A 22,425-nucleotide genomic window follows, 5' to 3' on the forward strand; every position below is an offset into this window, starting at 1 on the left:
TGTAATGAAATCCATGGAAACATCTATCTAGATGGAAGAAAGTATTGGAAAGGGTTAAGAGGTTCCTAGTAGTTTGATCATTTCCCCTTTGTTGTGCTGACATACTTCACAGTCAACTACAAAATTAAAAATGTCGTGGTGCATTCTAGTCCAAAAGAAAGAGCAGTGTGCTTGTGCATAAGTCTTCTGAAAGCTTGAATGTCCAACAACTGGAGAGGAGTGCAGCTCTTCAAAGATGCAAAGTTTGAGTGTGAAGGTCAAGGATAGCACTACCCAATCCTTATAACGAACAACCTCGTCCTTCCAAGAGTAATCCCTAGAGGAATTAAGATCTCTTCATAATTTGTTAATGAGCTAGGATAAAGAGGGGTGGGAGAACCATTCATGACAAGAGACTTCAATCCAATATTGTATGGGTAGAGAGAGGGATAACAAGGTGCCTTCTTCCTCAAATTGGTGTGATAAGGCATCAACCACTACATTGTCATGCCCCTTCTTGTAAATGATATCATAATCATATCCCCACCTTTTGGTGAGCCATTTATTTTGTTCTAGCGATGATAAATGTTGCTCTAGGAAATATTTTAGGCTATGATGGTCAGTATGGATTTGGAAATGATGCTCCAGTAATTATGGTTTCCAAGTGTCTACTGCATGTAAGATGGACATAATTTATTTCTCATATGTAAATTGACCCAAATGTTTTCCATTGAGCTTTTAACTGGTGAAAGACAATGGTATACATTCTTAGATTAATACTACACCAATCCCCATACCTAAAGCATCACATTCTATCAAAAAAGGTTTTGTGAAGTATCGTAAGGCAAATATTAGAGTGGGGTACATAACCTATTTGAGAGCTAAGAAAGCCCACTAAGCTGCTTGAGTCTAGAGAAATTATTTTTTCTTGAGAAGATTAAAGAGGGGTTGGAGTATACATCCATAATTGTTGACAAATTTATTATAGTATCCCGCGAGACCCAAGGATACCCTCAAACTATTAAAGGATTTTGGTTGGAGCCAATATTGCATTGCCTGAATCTTTTTTGGATCAACCCACACTCCTTCATGACCCACAATGTGTCTATTATGAAACTAGTTCACAAAAATATATAAAAGATAGATCAATGCCTTAGAAATAAGCCTCTTCGAGGGGGCAACCTCCTTTACATTACAAAAATGAACAATTCTTGGATGACACAAATGACAAGACGTCCTTTCTATATATAGGAGTCTAAGGGGTCATAATATAATAAGAGCCAACATAACAATAATAATGTAAGGGCACAATAATAAAAATAGTGGGCTTCTATTGGGCACGATAATAACAATATGGGGACTATATGGGCACAACACTATAATAAGGGGGTTGTACTAATAACAATAAGGGGTTACACTGGTAGTATAGGGACCTAACATGCCCCTCTCATTAAAAAAGTGTTGTCCTCAACGCGTGAGTAGTTCTTGATGCTCCTGTATAAAATTCTTGTCCTCCCATGTCAAATCTTCAACAGGTAAGTTCTTCCACTTGATGAGATACTCAGAAATTGATCGATTTCATAGCTGTCAAGTTCTTGTTTCTGTGACTGCTCCAGGCTCCAATATGATTTTTCCTTCCTCATCAAGTTCTAGCAATATTGCTTGAACTGGTATCTTTTGCAACTTTTGAATGAGTGGCCACACTTCTTCATATTTCTTCCATTCATACCTTGTTTCGTTTATCCAATCTAGTTGGATAATAGAAATGGCGCACAACAATGCTTCCATATCCTCATCCTTTCTTGAGAGTGCATTTGCCACAACATTTTGATTCCCTTTTTTGTAGATGATTTTAAAGTCATAACCCAACATCTTTGTGACCCATTTTTGTTGCTCTTCACAGGATAATCTTTGTTCTAAAAGGTATTTAATACTATAATGATCTGTTTTTACCTTGAGGTGTCTTCCCATTAGGTAAGGTCACCATCTGTCAAGTGCGTGTAGTATTGTTAAAATTTCCTTCTCATAAATAGCTTTCTTGAGGGACATTTGTTTGTATGTATGTAACCATAAAAATACCCAATTGCCTACATCAAAACTTCTTTCATTACGATGTTGATCTGCCTGTTATTTCATTTGATTCTGCACCAAAGTGGCGTTATCCTTTAAAAGTTGGAGAACTTTTTGTTGATGCTTGATGTGATCTTTCACTGCTTGAATATTTTTCTTCTTGATATGTCCTTCTAGCTTGAGAGTTTTAGGAGTGGTAATTTATTCCAATGCATTACAAGATATGGTTGGATTCATTTCTTGATGCTCTATGTGATCTTTCACTTCTTGAACATTTATATTCTTGATATGTCCTTCTATCTTGATAGTTTGAGGAGTGGTATTTCCAGCCATTGCATTACAAGATATGGTTGGATTCATTTCTTCTTTCTTGATGTGGTCTTTCACTTGTTGAACCTTTTTCTTCTTGATATGTCCTTCTATCTTAATAGTTTGAGGAGTAGTAATTATTTCTAATGCTTTACAAGATATGGTCAGATTCATTTCTTCTTTCTCTAGGTTTGGTTCCTGGTGTATATACTCTTCTTTTGACGCTTCTTGATCATTTTCTTCCTCCTCTCCACAATCAATGTAAAATGATTTCATCTCAGAACACTTATGACCTTTATGTTAGTTTGACAACGATTTAGCTGATTTAGTAAATTTAGGTATAGACAGTTTTGTAACGAATAAGTTTGTAACTAATATTTTAGTTATGTAACGGTAGTTAGTGACATGAATATATCGAATGCTCATGTAGAGGAAAAATCATTCTTGAATAAAGCAGATACAAATTCAGTTTCATATTTCTTGGTCTTCTCCCATTTTCTTGCTATTCTTTCTACAATCTCTGCTATTATTTCTACAAGTGGTATCAGAGCTCGAGAGCCGAGCGATTGGGCATAGGCGTGAAGATCTTTGCTGAGTAGAACGCTGAAAGCGTGAAGACCTTTGCTGAATTGGGCGTAGGCGTGAAGACCTTTGCTGAGTTGGGCTGAGTTGGGCGTAGGCATGAAGACGTAATTACCTTTGCTGTGTAAAACGCTGGAAAAAAGACCTGCGCTGAGAAGAGTCCAAATCCTGAGCATAAGGTATCTGATGCGTGCTCCTGCTGAGCGTAGTCCAAAAACTGAGCGTAAGGCTATGTATGCATGCTGGCCGGTGGTGCTGGGCGTGTGGCTGAGTCTACTTGAGACCAGTGAGGTGTGAAGGGCTGTAATTGCTCTGCGTCGTCGTGTCTGCCAGTTGCTGCAAGTAGGATCTGCGTGAAATTCGGGTATTGATCCGAGTTTCCAGACTTGTTTTTTTCTCCAGCAGATTTTTTTTTTTAAACAAAGGCTGAAGATTGAAATCAAGTCAAGTTGTGGTTTTTATAAAAATATTGGAAAAAAAAAAAAAAGAAGGAAGGGTTTGCAGATTTTTTTTTTTAAGACAACAGCAGATTGAAAAGGTTGTTCAGGAATTTTTTTTTTAGACAGAAGAGATTGAAAAGGTTGTTGTTTTTTTTTACAAATATTGTAGAACAGCAGATTGAAAAGGTTGTTCAGAATTTTTTTTAAGACAACAGAGATTGAAAAGGTTGTTGTTTTTTTTTACAAATATTGTAGAACAGCAGATTGAAAAGGTTGTTGTTTTACAAATATTGTAGAACAGCAGATTGAAAAGGTTGTTGTTTGTTTTTACAAATATTGTAGAAGAAAAAGTTTGCAAGAGATTTGCAAGAATGTTTTGAAACCAGAAAAACAAAAGGGTTTGCAAGAAACAAAGGATTTGAAACTAGTCTTTCTGTTTGAATTGGGGAAGTTATTTTTTTTCTTAGAAAGACTGAAACCCTAGGAAGGAGGAAAAATGGCCAAGATGTCGAATGCAAGATTCGAGGTGGAGAAATTCACCGGAAAGAGCAATTTTGCTCTTTGGAAACTGAAGGTTAAGGATCTGCTTGTGCAACAAGGGTTGCACAAGGCATTGGATGGGATTACTAAGAAACCTACAACCATGACTACTTCAGACTGGGAGGAATTGGATGCCCGAGCTCTCAGTACCATCCGGTTATGTCTAGCGGATGAAGTTCTCTTCAACATCGTTGAAGAGACTACGGCGTCAGGGTTGTGGGAAAAACTTGAAAACCTCTATATGACAAAATCGTTAACCAACAGAATTTATCTGAAACGACAATTATACAGTATTCGAATGAAAGAAGGTTCAAGCGTTGTAGAACATTTGAATGTTTTTAATACACTAATTTGTCAATTAACAGATATGGAAGTCAAAATACAGGAAGAAGATAAAGCCATAACCTTGCTGTGTTCTCTGCCTGAATCATGGGATCACTTCGTAACCTCAATCAGTTTCAGCTCTGCTGATTCTTTGAAGTTTGAATCAGTCGTGGGAGCTCTTCTGTCTAAAGAAGTACGAAGGAAATCCAGCACTGATACAGCTGCATCAGAAGCCATGGTCGCTAGAGGACGCTCAAAGGAAAGAGGAGACAAACCAAGGGGGTCTTTCAGGTCGAAATCGAAGGGCAAGAAGTGTAAGGCAAAATGTTGGAACTGCGATAAAGTTGGACACTTGAAGAAGGACTGTTGGAAACGGAAGGAATCCGAAAACCTGAAGAACGAAACGAATCAGGCTGATTCAGGTATGGTAGACGAAGTTTTATCTGCTGAAGAATTGTGTGTGATAGATGAAACTTCACCTGAATGTAATGTCTCTCAGAGTTTTGATAGCTGGCTGTTAGACTCCGGTGCTTCGCATCATATGTGCCCACATAGAAATTGGTTTACTTCGTATGAAAATGTAAACGATAGTTCTGTGTTTATGGGTAACAATATGTCATGTCAGACTGTTGGGATGGGAGATATCAGGATTAAGATGTATGATAACACAGTTAGAACATTAACTAGTGTTAGACATGTACCTGATTTGAAGAAAAATTTAATCTCATTGGGAGTGTTGGATTCAGATGGTTATAAGTTTACAGGTCAGGATGGCGTCTTGAAAGTCTTCAAAGGTGCCCTTGTGGTTATGAAGGCAGAAAAGGTCAGAAATCTTTACAGGTTAAAAGGAAGTACTCAGGTCGGTGAAGCAGCGGTTGCGTCAGAAAAGGAAGAAGCAGGTACTCGTCTGTGGCATCAACGTTTGGGTCATATGAGCGAGAAAGGTCTTCACATACTGATGAAACGTAAATCTCTTCCCGGTCTCAAATCCTTAAATTTAGATTTCTGTAAACATTGTGTGTATGGAAAACAGTGTAAACAGAGATTTAAAGTTGGTAATCATAATAGTAAAGATGTTTTAGACTACATTCATTCTGATCTGTGGGGGCCTTCCCTTGTTATGTCATATGGAGGTGCATTGTATTTTTTAACGTTCATTGATGATTACTCTCGTAAAGTTTGGGTCTATCTGCTAAAATGGAAAGTTGATGTATTCAATGTCTTTAAACAATTTAAAGTAATGGTAGAGAAAAGAACAGGCAAATATATTAAATGTCTAAGAACTAACAATGGTGGTGAGTTCACTTCTGTTGAATTTGAACAATACTGTAAGGATGAGGGCATTGTTAGACACAAAACTGCTGTTTATACTCCTCAGCAAAATGGTGTTGCTGAGCGTATGAATCAGACTCTTATGGAAAGAGCCAGAAGCATGATCAGCAATGCTAACTTGCAAAAGGAGTTGTGGGCAGAAGCAGTATCTACTGCTTGTTATTTAGTTAACAGATCACCTTCAGTAGCAATTGATTGTAAAATTCCTAAAGAAGTTTGGACAGGTCAGTCTTGTGACTATTCTCATTTGAGGATATTTGGCTGTGATGCTTATTCTCTTATTCCGAAAAATCAGCGTTCAAAATTAGATCCAAAGTTGAAATGTTATGTCTTTGTTGGGTTTGACTATGCAGTGAAAGGATATAGGTTGTGGGATCCTACATTGCGGAAGATAGTCATTAGTAGAGATGTAACATTTGATGAATCCTCCTTGTTAAAATCAAATGTTGAAAGAATTGAACAGGAACAGGTATCGTCGAGTCAACGAGTTCAGTTGGAGGCTAGATCTTTCGGTGACAGTCGAAAGGAAGGAGAGACTTCTGGAGACAAAGGTGTTGAAGACACAAAGGAAGCCATTGAAGCTTCTGAACCAGTGCAAGTTTCTGAACCAGTTCAGCAACCAGTCGCTCTGAGAAGGTCTACAAGGGAGAGGAAAACTCCCAAAAGGTATGAAGATTCTGCTTCATCTGTTGCTTTGGTTACTGAAGACGAGGAACCTTCATGTTATCAGGAAGCAGTAGATGATATAGATAGCGAGAAATGGAAAATGGCTATGAAAGAAGAAATGGACTCCTTAGCCAAGAACAATACCTGGGATCTTGTAGAGCTTCCTGAAGGGAGAAGTGTTGTTGGATGTAAATGGGTCTTCAAGCTGAAACAGAAAGTTGATGGTAGTATTGAAAGGTATAAGACGTGACTGGTAGCGAAAGGGTATTCTCAGGTTGAAGGTATAGACTTTCATGAGATTTTTTCTCCAGTTGTAAAACTTATTTCTATACGTACTGTGTTGGCACTAACTGCATTGCTTAATCTTGAGTTAGAACAGTTAGATGTTAAAACAGCTTTTCTACATGGTGATTTGAACGAAGAGATATATATGGAACAACCAGAAGGTTTTGTACGAGGTCACAACAGAAGATTAGTTTGCAAGCTCAGGAAATCATTGTATGGTCTGAGGCAGTCTCCCAGACAATGGTACAAGAAGTTTGATTCCTTCATGGTGAGCCAGAACTTTATAATAAGTGAGTATGTTCATTATCTTAGCTTTGTATGTTGATGATATGCTTATTGCAAGCAAAAGCATGGAAGAGATCAACAGGTTAAAGGCTCAACTCTCTAGGACGTTTGATATGAAGGATCTTGGAGCAGCAAAACATATCTTGGGCATGGAGATACACAGAGACAGGAAAAATGGTAAGATTTGGTTGTCATAGCAGAAGTATGTGGAGAAGGTACTTGAAAAGTTCTCTATGAATAATGTGAAACCTGTTAATGTTCCTTTAGCTTCCCATTTTAAGCTTTCTTCGGTTTTGAGTCCTAGAGCTGATGAAGAAAAGAAGTATATGTCTCATGTACCATATGCAAACGCTGTAGGCAACTTAATGTATGCGATGGTATCTACAAGACCTGACATTTCACATGCAGTTGGAGTTGTCAGCAGGTTCATGGCAAATCCAGGTAAAGAACATTGGCAAGCAGTGAAATGGGTGCTTCGATATCTAAGAGGCACAAGTGACCATTGCATCGTCTTTAATGGTAGTGAAGGATCAGTTTGCGGATACGTAGATGCTAACTATGCAGGTGATTTGGACAAGAGAAGATCTACTACAGGTTATGTCTTTACTCTTGCAGGTGGAGCAATTAGTTGGATGTCAAAGCTTCAAGAAACAGTTGCATGTCCACTACCGAAGCTGAATATATAGCTGCTTCAGATGCCAGTAAAGAAGCAATCTGGTTAAAGGGTTTGCTCAATGAGATTGGAAGGACGCAAGAGAAAGTGAATGTACTTTGTGACAGTCAAAGCGCTATTCACTTGGCTACAAACCCTGCCTATCATAGCAGAACCAAGCACATTGATGTAAGGCATCATTTTCTGAGACATGTGATCGATGGCGGAAAAGTAGCTCTTAAAAAGGTCCATACACGAGAAAATTGTGCAGACATATTCACAAAGCCAGTTACAGTAGAGAAGCTGCAGTGGTGTTTAGCTTCTCTTGGCTTGCAGGAAAGATGATGAATGGGAAAATTGTTGTCAAGGTGGAGTTTGTTAGTTTGACAACGATTTAGCTGATTTAGTAAATTTAGGTATAGACAGTTTTGTAACGAATAAGTTTGTAACTAATATTTTAGTTATGTAACGGTAGTTAGTGACATGAATATATCGAATGCTCATGTAGAGGAAAAATCATTCTTGAATAAAGCAGATACAAATTCAGTTTCATATTTCTTGGTCTTCTCCCATTTTCTTGTTATTCTTTCTACAATCTCTGCTATTATTTCTACACTTTAATGTATTTGTGATCACAATTATAACAAAGCCCTTTTTCTATTTTTTCTTCCAATTGTTGTGGTGTAATCCTTGTAGGTTGTGGAAGGCTAGGAGAAACAACGCTTCCATATTTATAGTTGTGAGAGGTAGACTTCCTTGTTGCCATAATTTTGCTTTCCACTTTGTAACAAAGCCCTTTTGCTCTTTTTTCTTCCAATTTTTGTGGTGTTGCTTTAAATAAGGTGTTGCTCTTTGTATCCTCATAATGTGCTATAATTTACTCCGTGAAAATTGACCACGTAACAAGTGTTTTATGAGAACAAAGCCCTTTATACCATAGAAATTGATCTTGCTCTAAATACGAAGATGTAATACATACCTTTTGTAACAGTGGTACACTATGTAGATCAAAATATTTCTCCATCTGTAGTATGCAATTTACCAGATCCTTGCCATCAAACTTCCTCATCTCGATTTTTCTTGATTTTAGGAGCTCGAACTTGAAACGAATGTAACTTTGTAATTTAAGATCTCCAAGTTCTGAAATTTCTTCCTGCGGTAGCTCTCTGATTTCTCATTCTAACCCCGTAAGTCTGATTAGAATTTGATTATCCAAGAAAGAGTTATGCCAAATCGTCCATGGTGACCTGATTAGAGACTAGCTCAGTAGAGCGAAGGTGTACGACATGCTACGTCTCACTATTTTGACCTTAGTACCTAAAATTGGTATACAAAAAACTACAAGAAGTCCTCTTTTTGAAACTTCTTACAAAATTTCAATCTCTTGCTCATAACAAAAGTTATGATGATTTTCCCAAGGTGACTGGTTTGGAATGTAATTCAGGGGTCTGAAAAAACCCTAACTTCCTTAGATTATATCTTTGAAAATATAGCGAGACAGGATCTACAATTTGGAGCCAAGATTTAGAACAATTTCTTCTAAAATGGGGATTTTTTTATAGCTTCTGAAACTTTGTAGCGAAATAGTTATAGTGAAAATTCCACGATGACTTGTTCTAGATGAAATTTTGGAGCTTGCAAAAACCCTAACTTCCTTAGATCATATCTACGAACATATAGCGAGGAAAAATCTGAAATTCAAACCCGAGGTTCAGTGTGATTTAGTCTCAAATGGGTTTATTTTAGCTTTTGAAATGTCACAGAAACAAAGTTATAGTGAAAATTCCACGATGACCTATTTGGTGCAGCGAAACCCTAGAACCCAAAGCTCTGATACCAAATGTTATGATATTAGCTCACAAAAAGATAGAAAAGATAGATCAGCGCCTTAGAAATAAGCCTTTTCGAGGGGGCAACCTCCTTTACATTACATAAATGAACAATTCTTGGATGATACAAATGACAAGACCTCCTTTCTATATATAGGAGTCTAAGGGGTCATAATATAATCAGAGCTGACATAATAATAATAATGTAAGGGCACAATAATAACAATAGTGGGCTTCTATGGGGCACAATAATAACAATATGGGGACTACATCGGCACAACAATATAATAATGGGGTTGTACTAATAACAATAAGGGGTTGAACTAGTAGTATAGGGACCTAACAGTGTCCCAAATACTTTTCTTCTTCCATGCTAAAGGAAAACTTCGATAATTTGACAAATAATTTGTGATCTTGGAGCAATTCCAATACCTAGTCAACATGCTGAAGGTATGTGCCCCATGTTATGTTGTAGATGAGAATGTCATCAAAAAAGACCTGGACAAATGTTCTGAGATATGGTTTCAGAAGGTGGTTCATGATGCTCTGAAAAGTGGATGGGGCATAACAAAGACCAAATGGAATGATGAGGAATTCATAATGGCCTTCATGAGTTTGAAAGGATGTACTGGGAATGTCAACTTCCTTCATATGTATTTGTTGGTAGCCCAAGTGGAGGTCCAACTTAATAAAAGATTTGGCACCTTGCAGTTCATCAAGGAGATCATCAACTACTAGAATAGGAAATTTTTCCTTGATAATGAGCTTGTTAAGGGCTCAAAAGTTAGGACACAGGCACCATTCACTGTCTTTATTTAAAACCATGAAGATTGGAGATGAATAAGGGCTAGTGTTGGGATGAATAACATGAGCTTCGAGGAGTTCCTTGATGATTTTTCCAATTTCATTCTTTTGTGCAAAAGCATATCGATAGGGCTGGACATTTAGCAGATCAGTACCTGGGAGCAAAGGGATGTTATGATCATGTTCACCCCTATAGGGTGGGATATCCTTAGATTTGTGAAAGACATATTCGTGGAGATACAATACCTATTGCATATTGGAATGAATTTTAAGAGGAGTGTATCCAATGGCATGGATGGAATTAAATTGTTCTACTATACCATGATAGCCTTTTTTAAAAAGTTTCTCCATTGGATGTGAGCTGATGATAGTACAAGCACCTTTCTAGAGTCCCTATAGTGTATGAGTGTGAAGGTTTTGCTTAAAGCTTAGATATAACTACTGGAAGTCCATTATGATAGGGCCTAGCATTGAGAGCCATTTAGCACTAAGGACAATGTCACAACCTCCCATTTCAATGGAAAAAATGTGGGTTTTGAGGTTATGATCCCCCATTTTAAGCTTAATAATTTCACAGTGTCCTTCACATTTCATGGTCGCCCCATCAGTGACAAGGACTTGGAAATTAGATACCACCCTAACAAAACAACAAATACATTCTGTTACTCTCTTATGTAAAAAATTATTCTTGTTTCCACTATCAATCAACACCATTATTGGTTGATGTTTAAGAAAACCTCGGATTTTGAGAGTTTCGGGAGAAGAAATGTTGGTCAGGGCATGGAGTGAGATAACTGGATCAACTAGCATAGTTATAGTATCAATGTCTGAGGTCAGTAGGAGTTCACCATGTTCCTCCTCATGCACTTCAGTGGATGGAGCTTCATCGATAGAGATTTTTCAGTAGCGTCGATTTGAAAGAATTTTGGTTCCTTACATTTATGTCTCGAGGATTATTTGTCATCACCATAGTAGAAAAGTTTGTCTTTCCTTCTTTCAGCCATTTCTGTTGGTGAGACCTTTTTAACCTTAAGTGTTTGGGTGAGGCCCATAGATGGGGTGGGACATACCCATGCTATGAATTTTGGATGATTGGATTGGGCATTTAAAGAGACTTCTACCTTTAAGGCCTTGTTGCATGCTTCCAACCAAGTAGTTGGATGATACATTCTGAGATGGTCTTGGATGGCTTCGTTTAGGCTAATGATGAAACATTCCATGTAAAAGGAATCTCCTAGTTCTTCATACTAAATGGCCAATTGTTCAAAGGTTTTAATGTAGTCTTGTACTGTACCCATTTTCCTGAGCTTAGCGAGACGGCGAAAAAGTGAGATTCCTGATCAAAGCAGTTACAAATGAATTTTGAGAATATGTTCCAAGTTGGTCTCCTTGGATCGAATTTTCGATGCCACTACCACCACTGCCATCTCTCTTGGTCCATATAAAGAGATCCCACATGTAGTTTAGTGTCATCCTACTAGATATTATCAAGGTGGAAATTTTGTTCCATTTACGCCAACCCATACTATCGGGTTAGAGCCATCAAATTTGTACATGTCTAGCTTGGGTGTCTGTTTGCTTGAATATTGATGACCTCCATGGAAATGAATGTGATGGCTAGATTCCTCTTCTGTGTGTGCATCAACATTTTTTTTTCCTCACGGGTTCGTGAAGCATCCTTAGGGCTACAAATTCTTGTATGATTTTTTCATTAAGGGATACTTGGAATTTATTGGAGTTTTTATAGAGGGATTCGGATTTCTCCATGGCCTTCTCCAGAGTCATAACTTGAGACTTGGTAGCATGCATACACTACCCCTGGTAAAATTTTGAGCTTACTTAAGAGTGGTATGGTTGGAAAGAGGGCAAGCTTAGGAGTCTAGTAATGTGCGTCACTTAAAATCAGAATAGGAAAAATTTGGGACTGCATGAAAATTGGGGGGCTTACAGGTGAATGTACCATTGTGGTCAGCTTGTTGTTTTGAACCTTTGGGCTAAGTCTCTTGCAAGCATGCTGTGATGACCCGATTTTTTTTTTATTTACTCTGAAAGGAGTTTTACTCCTAGTTGATCAATACTGTGGTGGCTAAAATACAAAATGCTCGATACTGTCAAATATCCTACTAAAATTAGGGTTGTACTGTAGTAGTAGAAGTCCCAAAGTCTCAACACTACAAAATGTTCTGTGACAATCTGATCTGGACAATAGCTGTCAAAACCCTCCTTGCAAAAAGAGTCTAATCTGCATCGTGAGAACCCCAACTGTCGAATATGATCTGTATGGTGGTTGTAGAATGCGAACTACTGGATCTAATATGGTCAGTGATGGTGGAACCCCAACTGCTAGATCTAATGTGGACAAAAAGGTTGGGGATGATCTTCAGATAGTTGAGGGAATTGTGGTCATAAAGGAGTGTCAGGTGCTATAAATAATGGTATACACAAGGGTACAACAGTAGTACTCAGCCTAATATTTCAAAGTACTAACTAATGAGAATCGAACGTACCCTTATCCGTACTACCCAACTGCCCTATCGTACGTGCAAGCAATCTCCTCGAGTGTTGTTTTCAATATACTGTAGTAGGAAGATAGTCGATTACTTATCTAAGGTTAGGCTTCAGGTCACTCGAGGGGGACTTCTGATATACCCAAGGGTACATGGAAGTGTAGTACATGCATGGTTTTGTCTAATGCCGTACTACTCAAAGAGTTACCCACAGGGGTTACAAGGGATTCCAACAAGCACGACCACCTCCTATAGTTCCTGTATGCATCCCTCCCCAAATCCATAGGTTTATGTGCTCAAGGATAGATCCCATTGTTAAAAGATGTCGAAACATGTCTCTGGCCTAATTTTTTTTTTTTTTTGTGAAAAATAGAGTTACAGTTGGACCTAGAAAGTGCTTTGATACCACTTGTTATGCACTTGACCTACGAGACTAACAAAATTTCAGAAATACAAAACAATATTGCTAGAAATATAGAAATATCACATGAATTGAGACAAGTTGGAAAGATATTTTATTATTCAGAAGCATAATACAATGTTCACTTGCCTCTTTGAGGGGGCAACCTCCAATAGAGAAAAGTTTAATTAAAATAAAACTCGATGATGCTTCCCTTTCTATCTAAGACTATTTATTTCTATATGACATCCAAAACCCTAACAACTAGTGGTCCCTTGCATAACAATGGTTAACCACTTTATTTATTAAGTATGGCCCATTTATAACTAATTGTTTTCCCTTTTCTATAATGTGGGTCAACCACTTACAATTATTATTAATGCGGATAACTGATTATGGGCTTTATTGACGCAAATAACTAACTATGACTCTTATGAGGCCCCTTGGGATTATTACATAAATAAAAGGGTTAGGATTAGACCCTGACAATAACTCTAGCTCCCCCTAGCTTCGTCTTTATCTCTATCTCAATCCCTCTTTCATATTCACTCCCTCTCTCTTTCATTCTCTCCCCCTCTTTCCCTCTTGCAAATCTATCTCTATCTCCTTGCCTCTCTCCCTCCACACCCACCCCACTCCCGCTCGCTGCCCCCCATTTCTCTCTCTTTCAAATTCCCTCCCATCCCCCCTCCTGCTTCCTCTATGCTTCCCTCCCTTCCTTAGTCCATACTTCAAAACAACCAACCTCCAACTCTCTCTCTCTCTCTCTCTGTCTACCCTCCAATTATGTGAATATCTCCCTCTCTCTATCTCTAACTATTTCTCTCTCAATCACTACTTCCCCCTCTCTTATTATCTTTCCTCCCCATCATCTCTCTATCTCTCACACTTTTCTTTTCCCCCTCCACTCTTTCCTTCTCTCTCACTCTCTATTTCTCTTCAATTATGCTCTCAGTCACAAAAAAACTCACTCACTATGCCTCGTCTTTCCTCTATCTCCCCCCCTTTAGTCCCTCCTTCACATCAATCCCCTCCAAATTTGTCTCTCTTCCTCCCTATGTCTCTCACAACCATATGTCTCTGTCTCCCTTTCCCACCCCTTTTCCTTATCTCACAAACTTTTTTGACTTTCATTCACTCTTTCTCATCCCCAATTTTCCCCTCAACTACCATCTCATTATTCTACATTCCCCCTTGCTATATCTATCTATATATCTCTTTATCTCTATTGGTTCATCTATCTTCCCTCTCCCCCACCCCTAGATTCCCACCTAAACCATTTCCCACATGTTGAAGTCCCTAGATGCATGAATGCACAGACATCACTATTACTAGGTGCACACATGGTTTTAGTACTAACAAGTGCACACATTTTTACTAGTAGGAATTTGGACATGTTTTTAGTGCTAGCAATGTGTAGGAAGTGTTGGTTACTTAGGATATAGGTTTAGGATCTCAAGCATGGTGGTCTTGGTTGAAAATACTTGAAAATAACATTTTTTAAGAAAACTATATATATATATATATATATATATATATGACATTGTTTTTATATAGGTTAAACAATTCCTTTTTCCATGAAAGTACATACACATATAGACTAGACTTTATATATTCTTAATATCTAACTTAAAAAATAATATTGTTAACATATTTTTCTCCTGGCATATATAAAAAATTAAAATTCATCCTTAGTTTATATCCACTTCAACTTCTTTTCCTTGAACATTTAAAAATAAATAAATTATATGGTGCATTAAAGGAGATTATACCTTATAATATAAAAATAAAAAATAGTTGTTTGATTATGTTAAGAGCCTTTGAGGTTGCTCTAACTTTAAGGTCTTGCAATTTCAATGATATATATAGCTAATCACAAAAACACTATGTTTTTTACATTTTTTTTTGTAGTAAGATTTCATCATTTAAATACTCTATTGTACCAATTGAAACAAACACATTATATTTTGCATGAAAAATTACATACGAATAATATGATAGCTCAAAATTTAAAAATTAAACACAATTTCTATACAAAAGATTTATATATTCAAAAAATTAACTCAATTTTCTATATTTCATTTTCTTACACTATTTTTAAATTCATTAGGTATATACTACTAATCTTTTTAAAATTAATAAATTTTTGCTTTTCCAAAATATCAAGTTAACGTAGGCTCACGCTTTTATTCCTACTTATTAATTTCTTAAAAAAAATTAATAACAACGCTAGTTTTATACTGCTTATATTTATATATACATCTCACAATTGCATCATTATTTGATTAAATACTCTAGTTTTATTGCATCAATATTTTATTAAATACTCTAGTTTCTAACAACTCACATTTCGTATATTCACGGATATGAAATTTCTAAAAACATTTATGAAAATAAAAGTATCGTTTTCATTGAATTAAATTCTCTGTTCTCAGTATCGTAAAGATTAAGATTATAATTATATTGATAGAATTGTAAAAATTGTAATTATATCCATAGGATTGTTCTCAACTTCAATGTACAAGTAAATTAATGGTAATCATTTTGAATTTATTCCAATCTCATGTTTAGTTATTTCAATCCATAATTTCAATTTCAACTGAATACAAAATGTGTGTGTTTTTATTGGGATTTTTTTAAAAGTAAGATTTTATTATATTATTGAGAATTTATATACAGTACAGGTATGTCGATATATTGTGTGTTTGATTGAGAATATTTAAATAACAAAAAGTTAGGTCTAATTTAGAATTAATATGATGAAAAATTTGGACGTTACCATTTGTCTGATAAACCAAATAACTTTCTTAAATATTATGAAACTAGTTTATAATAACAAAAATATAAATTATTATAAAAAAATTCCACCACGGAGGCCATCAATACGTCCTATCTTCACTTATACACCTAGATTCGGGATTCTTTATTGCCAGTCTCCCTCTATAATAAGTGTTATTTATTTAGGGTTTTACCCTTATAACAAAAGTTTTGATCATATGATCTCAAATATTAGAAAAAATGTTGTATATAGATATATAGTTATTAATATGTATAACAAAATTATACAGATTAATAATATAAAATTTTTGGGAGACATTATTTTTTTTTGCAAATGAATAAAGAGAGTTATAGTATGTATGGGGCTTTAGTATCAATACTAATAACCAACCAGAATATTTGGCCTTTTAGTAGGGTTTAAAAATAGCCATTTCAAGAAAAAACATATATTAATGTTCTTCGAGGATTCCATGATAATTATTTAACAAATGACCAAACTCAAATAAATATGTAGCAACTATAGTCCCCCAATAGTGTGAATGATTTCATTGTAATTAAATAGTTTTGAGATAATAGATTTTTATCATGTTAACGACATTTGAATTTGGCTACAGATGAATTGGACAACAAAGGAGAAAATGTGGAGCAAGGTATGTTGGACCATTAAGGTTCGAAAATTTCCAAGCCCCTTCTATGACTAAATATTGTTATTCTTAGGAAAACTAGAAATTGCATTAATTAATAAAAGACGATGGGAGTCTTCATCGAAAAATTGGCCATCGTAATGGAACATTACGTTCTCGTCCATTGATGGTGGCGAGAATTTGTAACGTATAGCTTGTAGAAAGACATCCTTCAATTAATATTAACATAGGATTGGAATTTCCACATCACATTCTCTCCTGGCTCTAGGAATTACACGACAACATTGAGGTGGCTCTAGGAGTTACATGACAACATTGAGGTCGACACATGCTGGATAGGGGAATCTCCCCATTGTGATTATAACTGGATAATGCAGCCTTCGACATTAAATGCCCCATTTGTATTAGCAAAATACACATATTGTGCGTTATTGCAAGAAATCTTGCGCAATCTCAGAGAAACAATGGTGATACATTGTTCGAAAAACTCAAGGGATGTGTTAGAACATCTTCCTTTTGCCATTGAAGGCTTATGTGATTAATGAGAGAAAAATTTCAAATCATGTCGCTCTATATATCATTCACGACTAAAATACAATGGCACAGTTCAGGTGGGTTTGATGGAATGCAGGGAGAATTTGGTGTAATAACAATTCTTGGTCTAGATATGCAAATGGACAGTGATACCCAATTTTCCCTCATCAAGGAGTGGGAGAAAATGAACCATCAGTTAGATTGACTAATTGAGACAAAGGAATATATCTTTTCTCTACTCAATCATGAAAGTGAATTGAAGAAAAAGCGAAGCAGGTGCAAAATTTACTTTTGGAAGAAAAGTGTGGTTTGTTGCAGAAGACGTATGAGGCACTCTAGGCATTAATCATAGCAGAAGTGTTTGTCTTAGACAAAACACTAAAGTAGTTGCAACCTAACATCAAGAAAGTAGAAGTAGGATTCCTTGCCGGCATGGAGTTTAAGGAAAACGTGGTTGAGGATACTGAACAAAGCACATCCGGTCGAGAACATTTAAAGCAAAGTGAAATAGAAATACCAACAAAGGATCCTTCTAACATTGGTCTGTCTAATTTATGCTAGACATCATTTTCTTTCTAAACTCATGTTTTGTAAATACTATTTGATATTAGATATTTTTTGGAAAGAATTTAGAAGACATTAGTACAATTTCTTAGTTAATAAAATACCTAAGTGGAAGAAAGATAATTTCTAAATCTATAAAAACTATAAAATAAATTAGATTGTTATATATGTAAAAAAATTTGCTTTCTAAGTAGATTATATTTTAATACAAATTCTTACCTTTCATTTTAATTAAAAGTTATATTCTAGAATTATTAAAAATATAAAACAATTTAATTATTTATATATAAAAGATGTAACATACTAACTATATTCATAATTATATTCATAATTATAATAAATAAATTATATTTTGATACAAATTCTTGCCCTTCATGTTAATTAAAGGTTATATTCTAGAATTATTAAAAAATATAAAACAATTTAATTATTTATATATAAAAGATATAACATACCAACTATATTCATAATTATAATAACTTATATTTAGTATGTTTTGTGTCCTGTATTTCAACTCCGAATCAAACACACATGTGCTTCTAATTAGGCATACAACATTGTAGCAGGGATAGAGTTTGATCCCTTATTCCGCTATGAGCTTCCTCCATCATAGTTTAATACTAATTTAATGATTATTTTATTTATTTCTAATTATTTAATAATTATTATCTTATAGCCCACGGGGGTTTGGATTGACGGTGAATGGGTGCGCTGTTAAGGCACTCCTTGCGATAGGTCACCGGTTCAAATCTCCCGTGGGTACGTAGGTTAGTCTTAATATAGAAAAAAAATAATTATTATCTTATAATATTTAAACATAATATCAAAATTAAATTTAGGATTAAAATTACAAAAAAATTGCTTTAAATTTTAAATTGAGAATATTTATAAATATTCTTTATACTGTAAAGCTATCTAATTTAATTATTGAAACTAGTGAAGGCTTGTACCTGGTCACCACTAGGAGGTCATCCATCTCAGAATGTCTTTGGCTTAAGCGCGCCTAAATGTGGAGTTTTCCACACAATCAACCCCACTTAACTTGCTACCCCATTTGCAAAACATCAGCAAGTATTGTGTTTCATGAACTGTTCAAGTAGAGTTCCTTCACTCTTTTGAATTAAGTATTGGTGGTTTTTGCAGTGCATTATATTAGATTTTTGGTATTCAACTGCGTTAAGTAAGTCATTCATCTATGACCATTTCCATGAGAGGTAGTAATTGACTAATTTCTCATTATTTTTGAATAGTCCACTTAGCACTAATTGCATAGGGTGATGCTCACAGGGGTTAAGAAGTGGCATTGAAACTAGTGAAATGAATCACATAACATCAATCATTAATTCCAGGGCTTGCACCGAGTAACTAGGACTTCCCCAGAGGTCACTCGACCATTTCCATGAGAGGTAGTCATAACTGACTAATTTCTCATTATTTTTGAATATTCCATTTAGCACTCATTGCATCGGGTGATGCTCACGGGGTGAAGAAGTGGGATTGAAACTAGTGCCATTAATACTTCTGAGGCTTGCACCTGGTAACTAGGACTTCCCGAGAGGTCACCCATCCCAGACCGTCTATGGATAAAGCGTGCTTAACTGTGGACTTTTCCCCACAATCAAGCCCACTTAGCTTGCTACCCCATTTACAAAACCTTAACAAGTATTGTGCCTCGTGAACCATTCAAGTAGAGTTCCCTTCGCTCTTTTGAATTAAGTATTGGGGTTTTTCGCAGTGCATTATATTAGATTTTTGGGATTCAACTGCGTTAAGTAAGTCATTCATTTATGACCATTTCCATGAGAGGTAGTAGTAACTGACTAATTTCTCATTATCTTTGAATAGTCCACTTAGCAGTCATTGCATTGGTAATGCTCACAGGGGTGACGAAATGAAATTGAAACTAGTGAAATGAATCACATAACATCAATTATTACTTTTAGAGGTTACACATTGTATTTATTATACATAATTTAATATATTAAATTTTAAATTTTAAAAATATATTATTATAAGTAATCAGTATAAACACATAAATTTGAGAACCTCTTTATTCCCGAAAGTGATAATTTAATTCTATTTGTGAAATATTTTTTTAACTTCAACTAACTTATCTATAAATATTATTTTACTAGAAATATTATTATATCTCTTTCAGATTTTCTATTTTTTTATCTTTCTATATATCACTGGAATCTATTTGGAAATCTCTCTTAAAACTTTATAGCCTTCTAGGATTTTCGAATATAGCAAAATTTATTTCAAAATTTATTTATTCCAAAGCTTAAATAATCAGATTGAAAAGTGTTTATAACGTGAACACAATAGCTAAAAGTTGAACTAAAATACTTGGGCGACTTAAACCCACTATCTACAATTCACGTTTCTCATCTTAGCCTCATCTTCTTCCAAAAAAATTACTATTTTAAAGCTAATCATTTGATCCAAAATTCTAAGTTATGTTGGATATTGTTTTTAATATAAACAACAGAATTACAAGAATTAATTCTCCATTTATAGACATTAATTAATCCTTGCCAAACCCATTGATAAGGAAAATATGGTCACCTTTACTAGTTCCAAAACTAGATCTTATTATGTACTCTCTACTATCCTCTTGCACAATTCTTCTATTAATGCTTTATTGTTTATTGGTTTTTTTAGCCATTTTCTTACATATATATATAATTAATTTGTCACTTTTTACAAAGAAAAACATACTATAGAAAAAGAAATTTACTTTCAATGAGGGTATCTTTAATAGACACAGTAAGGTATGAAGTGAAAAGTATAACTAGCAATTGTATTCAAAAGTGTAAAGGAACGTTCACGGGGAATGTGGAAAACAATAATTTACACATTATTATTTGTAATATTTCAAGCTTGCAGACACTAGAGATCATATGCCATTTTATCATTTCAATATAATCATTCAAAACCTTGTGAGAAAAAAATATACATACTATTTTGTACCATCAAACTGACCATTCAATCAACACAACAAATGCATGGATATAAGATAGTAGCATGATTCAGTTGTATTGCCTTACTATGCATAAATTTGACAGCAATATGAAACCTGGTGAATTTCCCATACAGTATGTGAAAGATACGGTCAACCTACTTTTCACTGCACCCCAAACATCTCAAAATTATTTTCAAAAACTACAAAAAAAACATATAAACCCTCCCAACTATATGTTCCAGTTTCTGGAGTCATGCCTTTTGTCTGAACCTCAATTCTAGCAAACTTAAAATCCACAATCTTGATAGAATTTTCTTTATAAACCCTCCCAACTGTACATTCCAGTTTCTGGAGTCATGCCCTTCATCTACACTTCAATTCTAGTAACCCAAAATCCGCAATCTTGATAGAATTTTCTTTAGCTACGACCAAATTAACAAACATCAGATCCCTGTGAATAAACCCAATATTTTGCCGATACTCCATGCCCCTTGCCACATCCAATGCCTGCTTCACTGCTAATTTTTAAGGCCTCCTAGGCATACTCCAATGCACCAAACCATAGGTTTCTTACAACCCCTATGAATGTCACCATATTCTCATGCCTCAAAGTGGCCAGCATCCTAGAATTTCTGTATGAATTGCTGATCCAAAATTTGGGTTTTCTCTATATTATCCTTCGGTCTCTCAAGGATCTTCACAGTTAATAAGGCTATCCTTAAGTCGATTGCAGATTCCTGGAATATTCCAGGATCCGACGGACATGGGCGCGATCAATTTTTTGACCGCGCCCATATCCGTTGGATCCTGGAATATTTTGAGAATCTGTAATCGACTTAAACTCGCCAGTTAATAATTGCAATTATACCAATCATATTAATTTGGTAATTATAGAAATAATCTAATTTAAAACCACATCAATTAGACATCAAATTTGGATATTAGAACCCCCAATCCCCTTTGTAAGATCCTCTCACACGGACATGCATATTGATATTAACTGGATTTAATTGCACAACGCTTCATCAACACACATAAGCTAAATATCATAAAATGGCAGGGCATTCTAGTTTCATTCTTTTCAGTCATCTTTCAATCATCTCAAAAATTTTGGAATGCCAATAAACTTTACTTCGCATAAGCCCTCAAAATAAGTCTATGTTGGGAGCTTTTCTGCTAAAATTCAAAAAACAAAATCACAGAATAGAACAGAACAAAGAACGACGCTCTGTTTCAAACACAGGATCTTTAACACAGCGGAAGAATTAAAATTTATTTGCAAGGACAGAGTTTTTTATACACCAAAAGAGCTTGTATTCATTAATAAAACAAACTGTTGTTTCAAAATAAAGATTCTTCCTCTTTCACAGAGGGATTTACAAAAAAACGTTTAGACTGCTGTGTCTACCTTCTTTCTATTTTGCTGCTGCGGTTTTTTTTTTTTTTTACGCGTTGCTGCGCTCTTTCTATTCCTCTCTCACTCTCTGTTTTTTTTCATGCTGAAAAACAAAAACTTTTATATCTATCAGGTTATGCGTGAAGGGGTCAAAGTGGCCACCAATCGCATTTACAAAACGTTATGGACCTCTGATACTATCTGCTGACAAAAACCAGCCTTTTCTGTACTCTGTTGACCTGCTGGAGCTAAACGCAGTGGAATACACAAGAAACTCATATTATTTCAATGCTCTTACCTGCACGAGGTGCGTCCTTCTTGTTCTCGGCCAATCTTCTTCTTTAATGCTGTTGGTGAGCAGTTATGGCGCAAAACCTTCTTTTTGCCTTGGGAACACAAAGATAGGTTAAACCATAGATGAGGCATGGTGGAGGAGTACACAAACCTAGAACAGATCTCTGCTGTTGGATCTGCAAATGAACGGCGGGATCGCATCGCAAAAACATATCGCATCGCAAAAACATGGGCAGAGGCTTAACG

General features: G+C 35.6%; 1 protein-coding gene across 1 annotated transcript in view; it reads right to left on the minus strand.

Moving 5' to 3' along the window:
* Positions 1–2,902: 2,902 nt before the first annotated feature.
* LOC149259822 (uncharacterized) overlaps positions 2,903–22,425 on the minus strand; it is a 29,471-nt gene continuing 9,948 nt past the window's right edge. Inside the window, exon 5 of the mRNA XM_089455312.1 lies at positions 2,903–3,136. Coding sequence (XP_089311438.1) covers positions 2,903–3,136 — 234 coding nt within the window. The remainder of the gene's footprint in view (positions 3,137–22,425) is intronic.

The sequence above is a fragment of the Pinus tabuliformis genome, chromosome 6 (assembly GCF_031772625.1).
Source record: "Pinus tabuliformis cultivar Carrire ecotype Pingquan chromosome 6, CPIR1, whole genome shotgun sequence".
Taxonomy (NCBI): Eukaryota; Viridiplantae; Streptophyta; class Pinopsida; order Pinales; family Pinaceae; genus Pinus; species Pinus tabuliformis.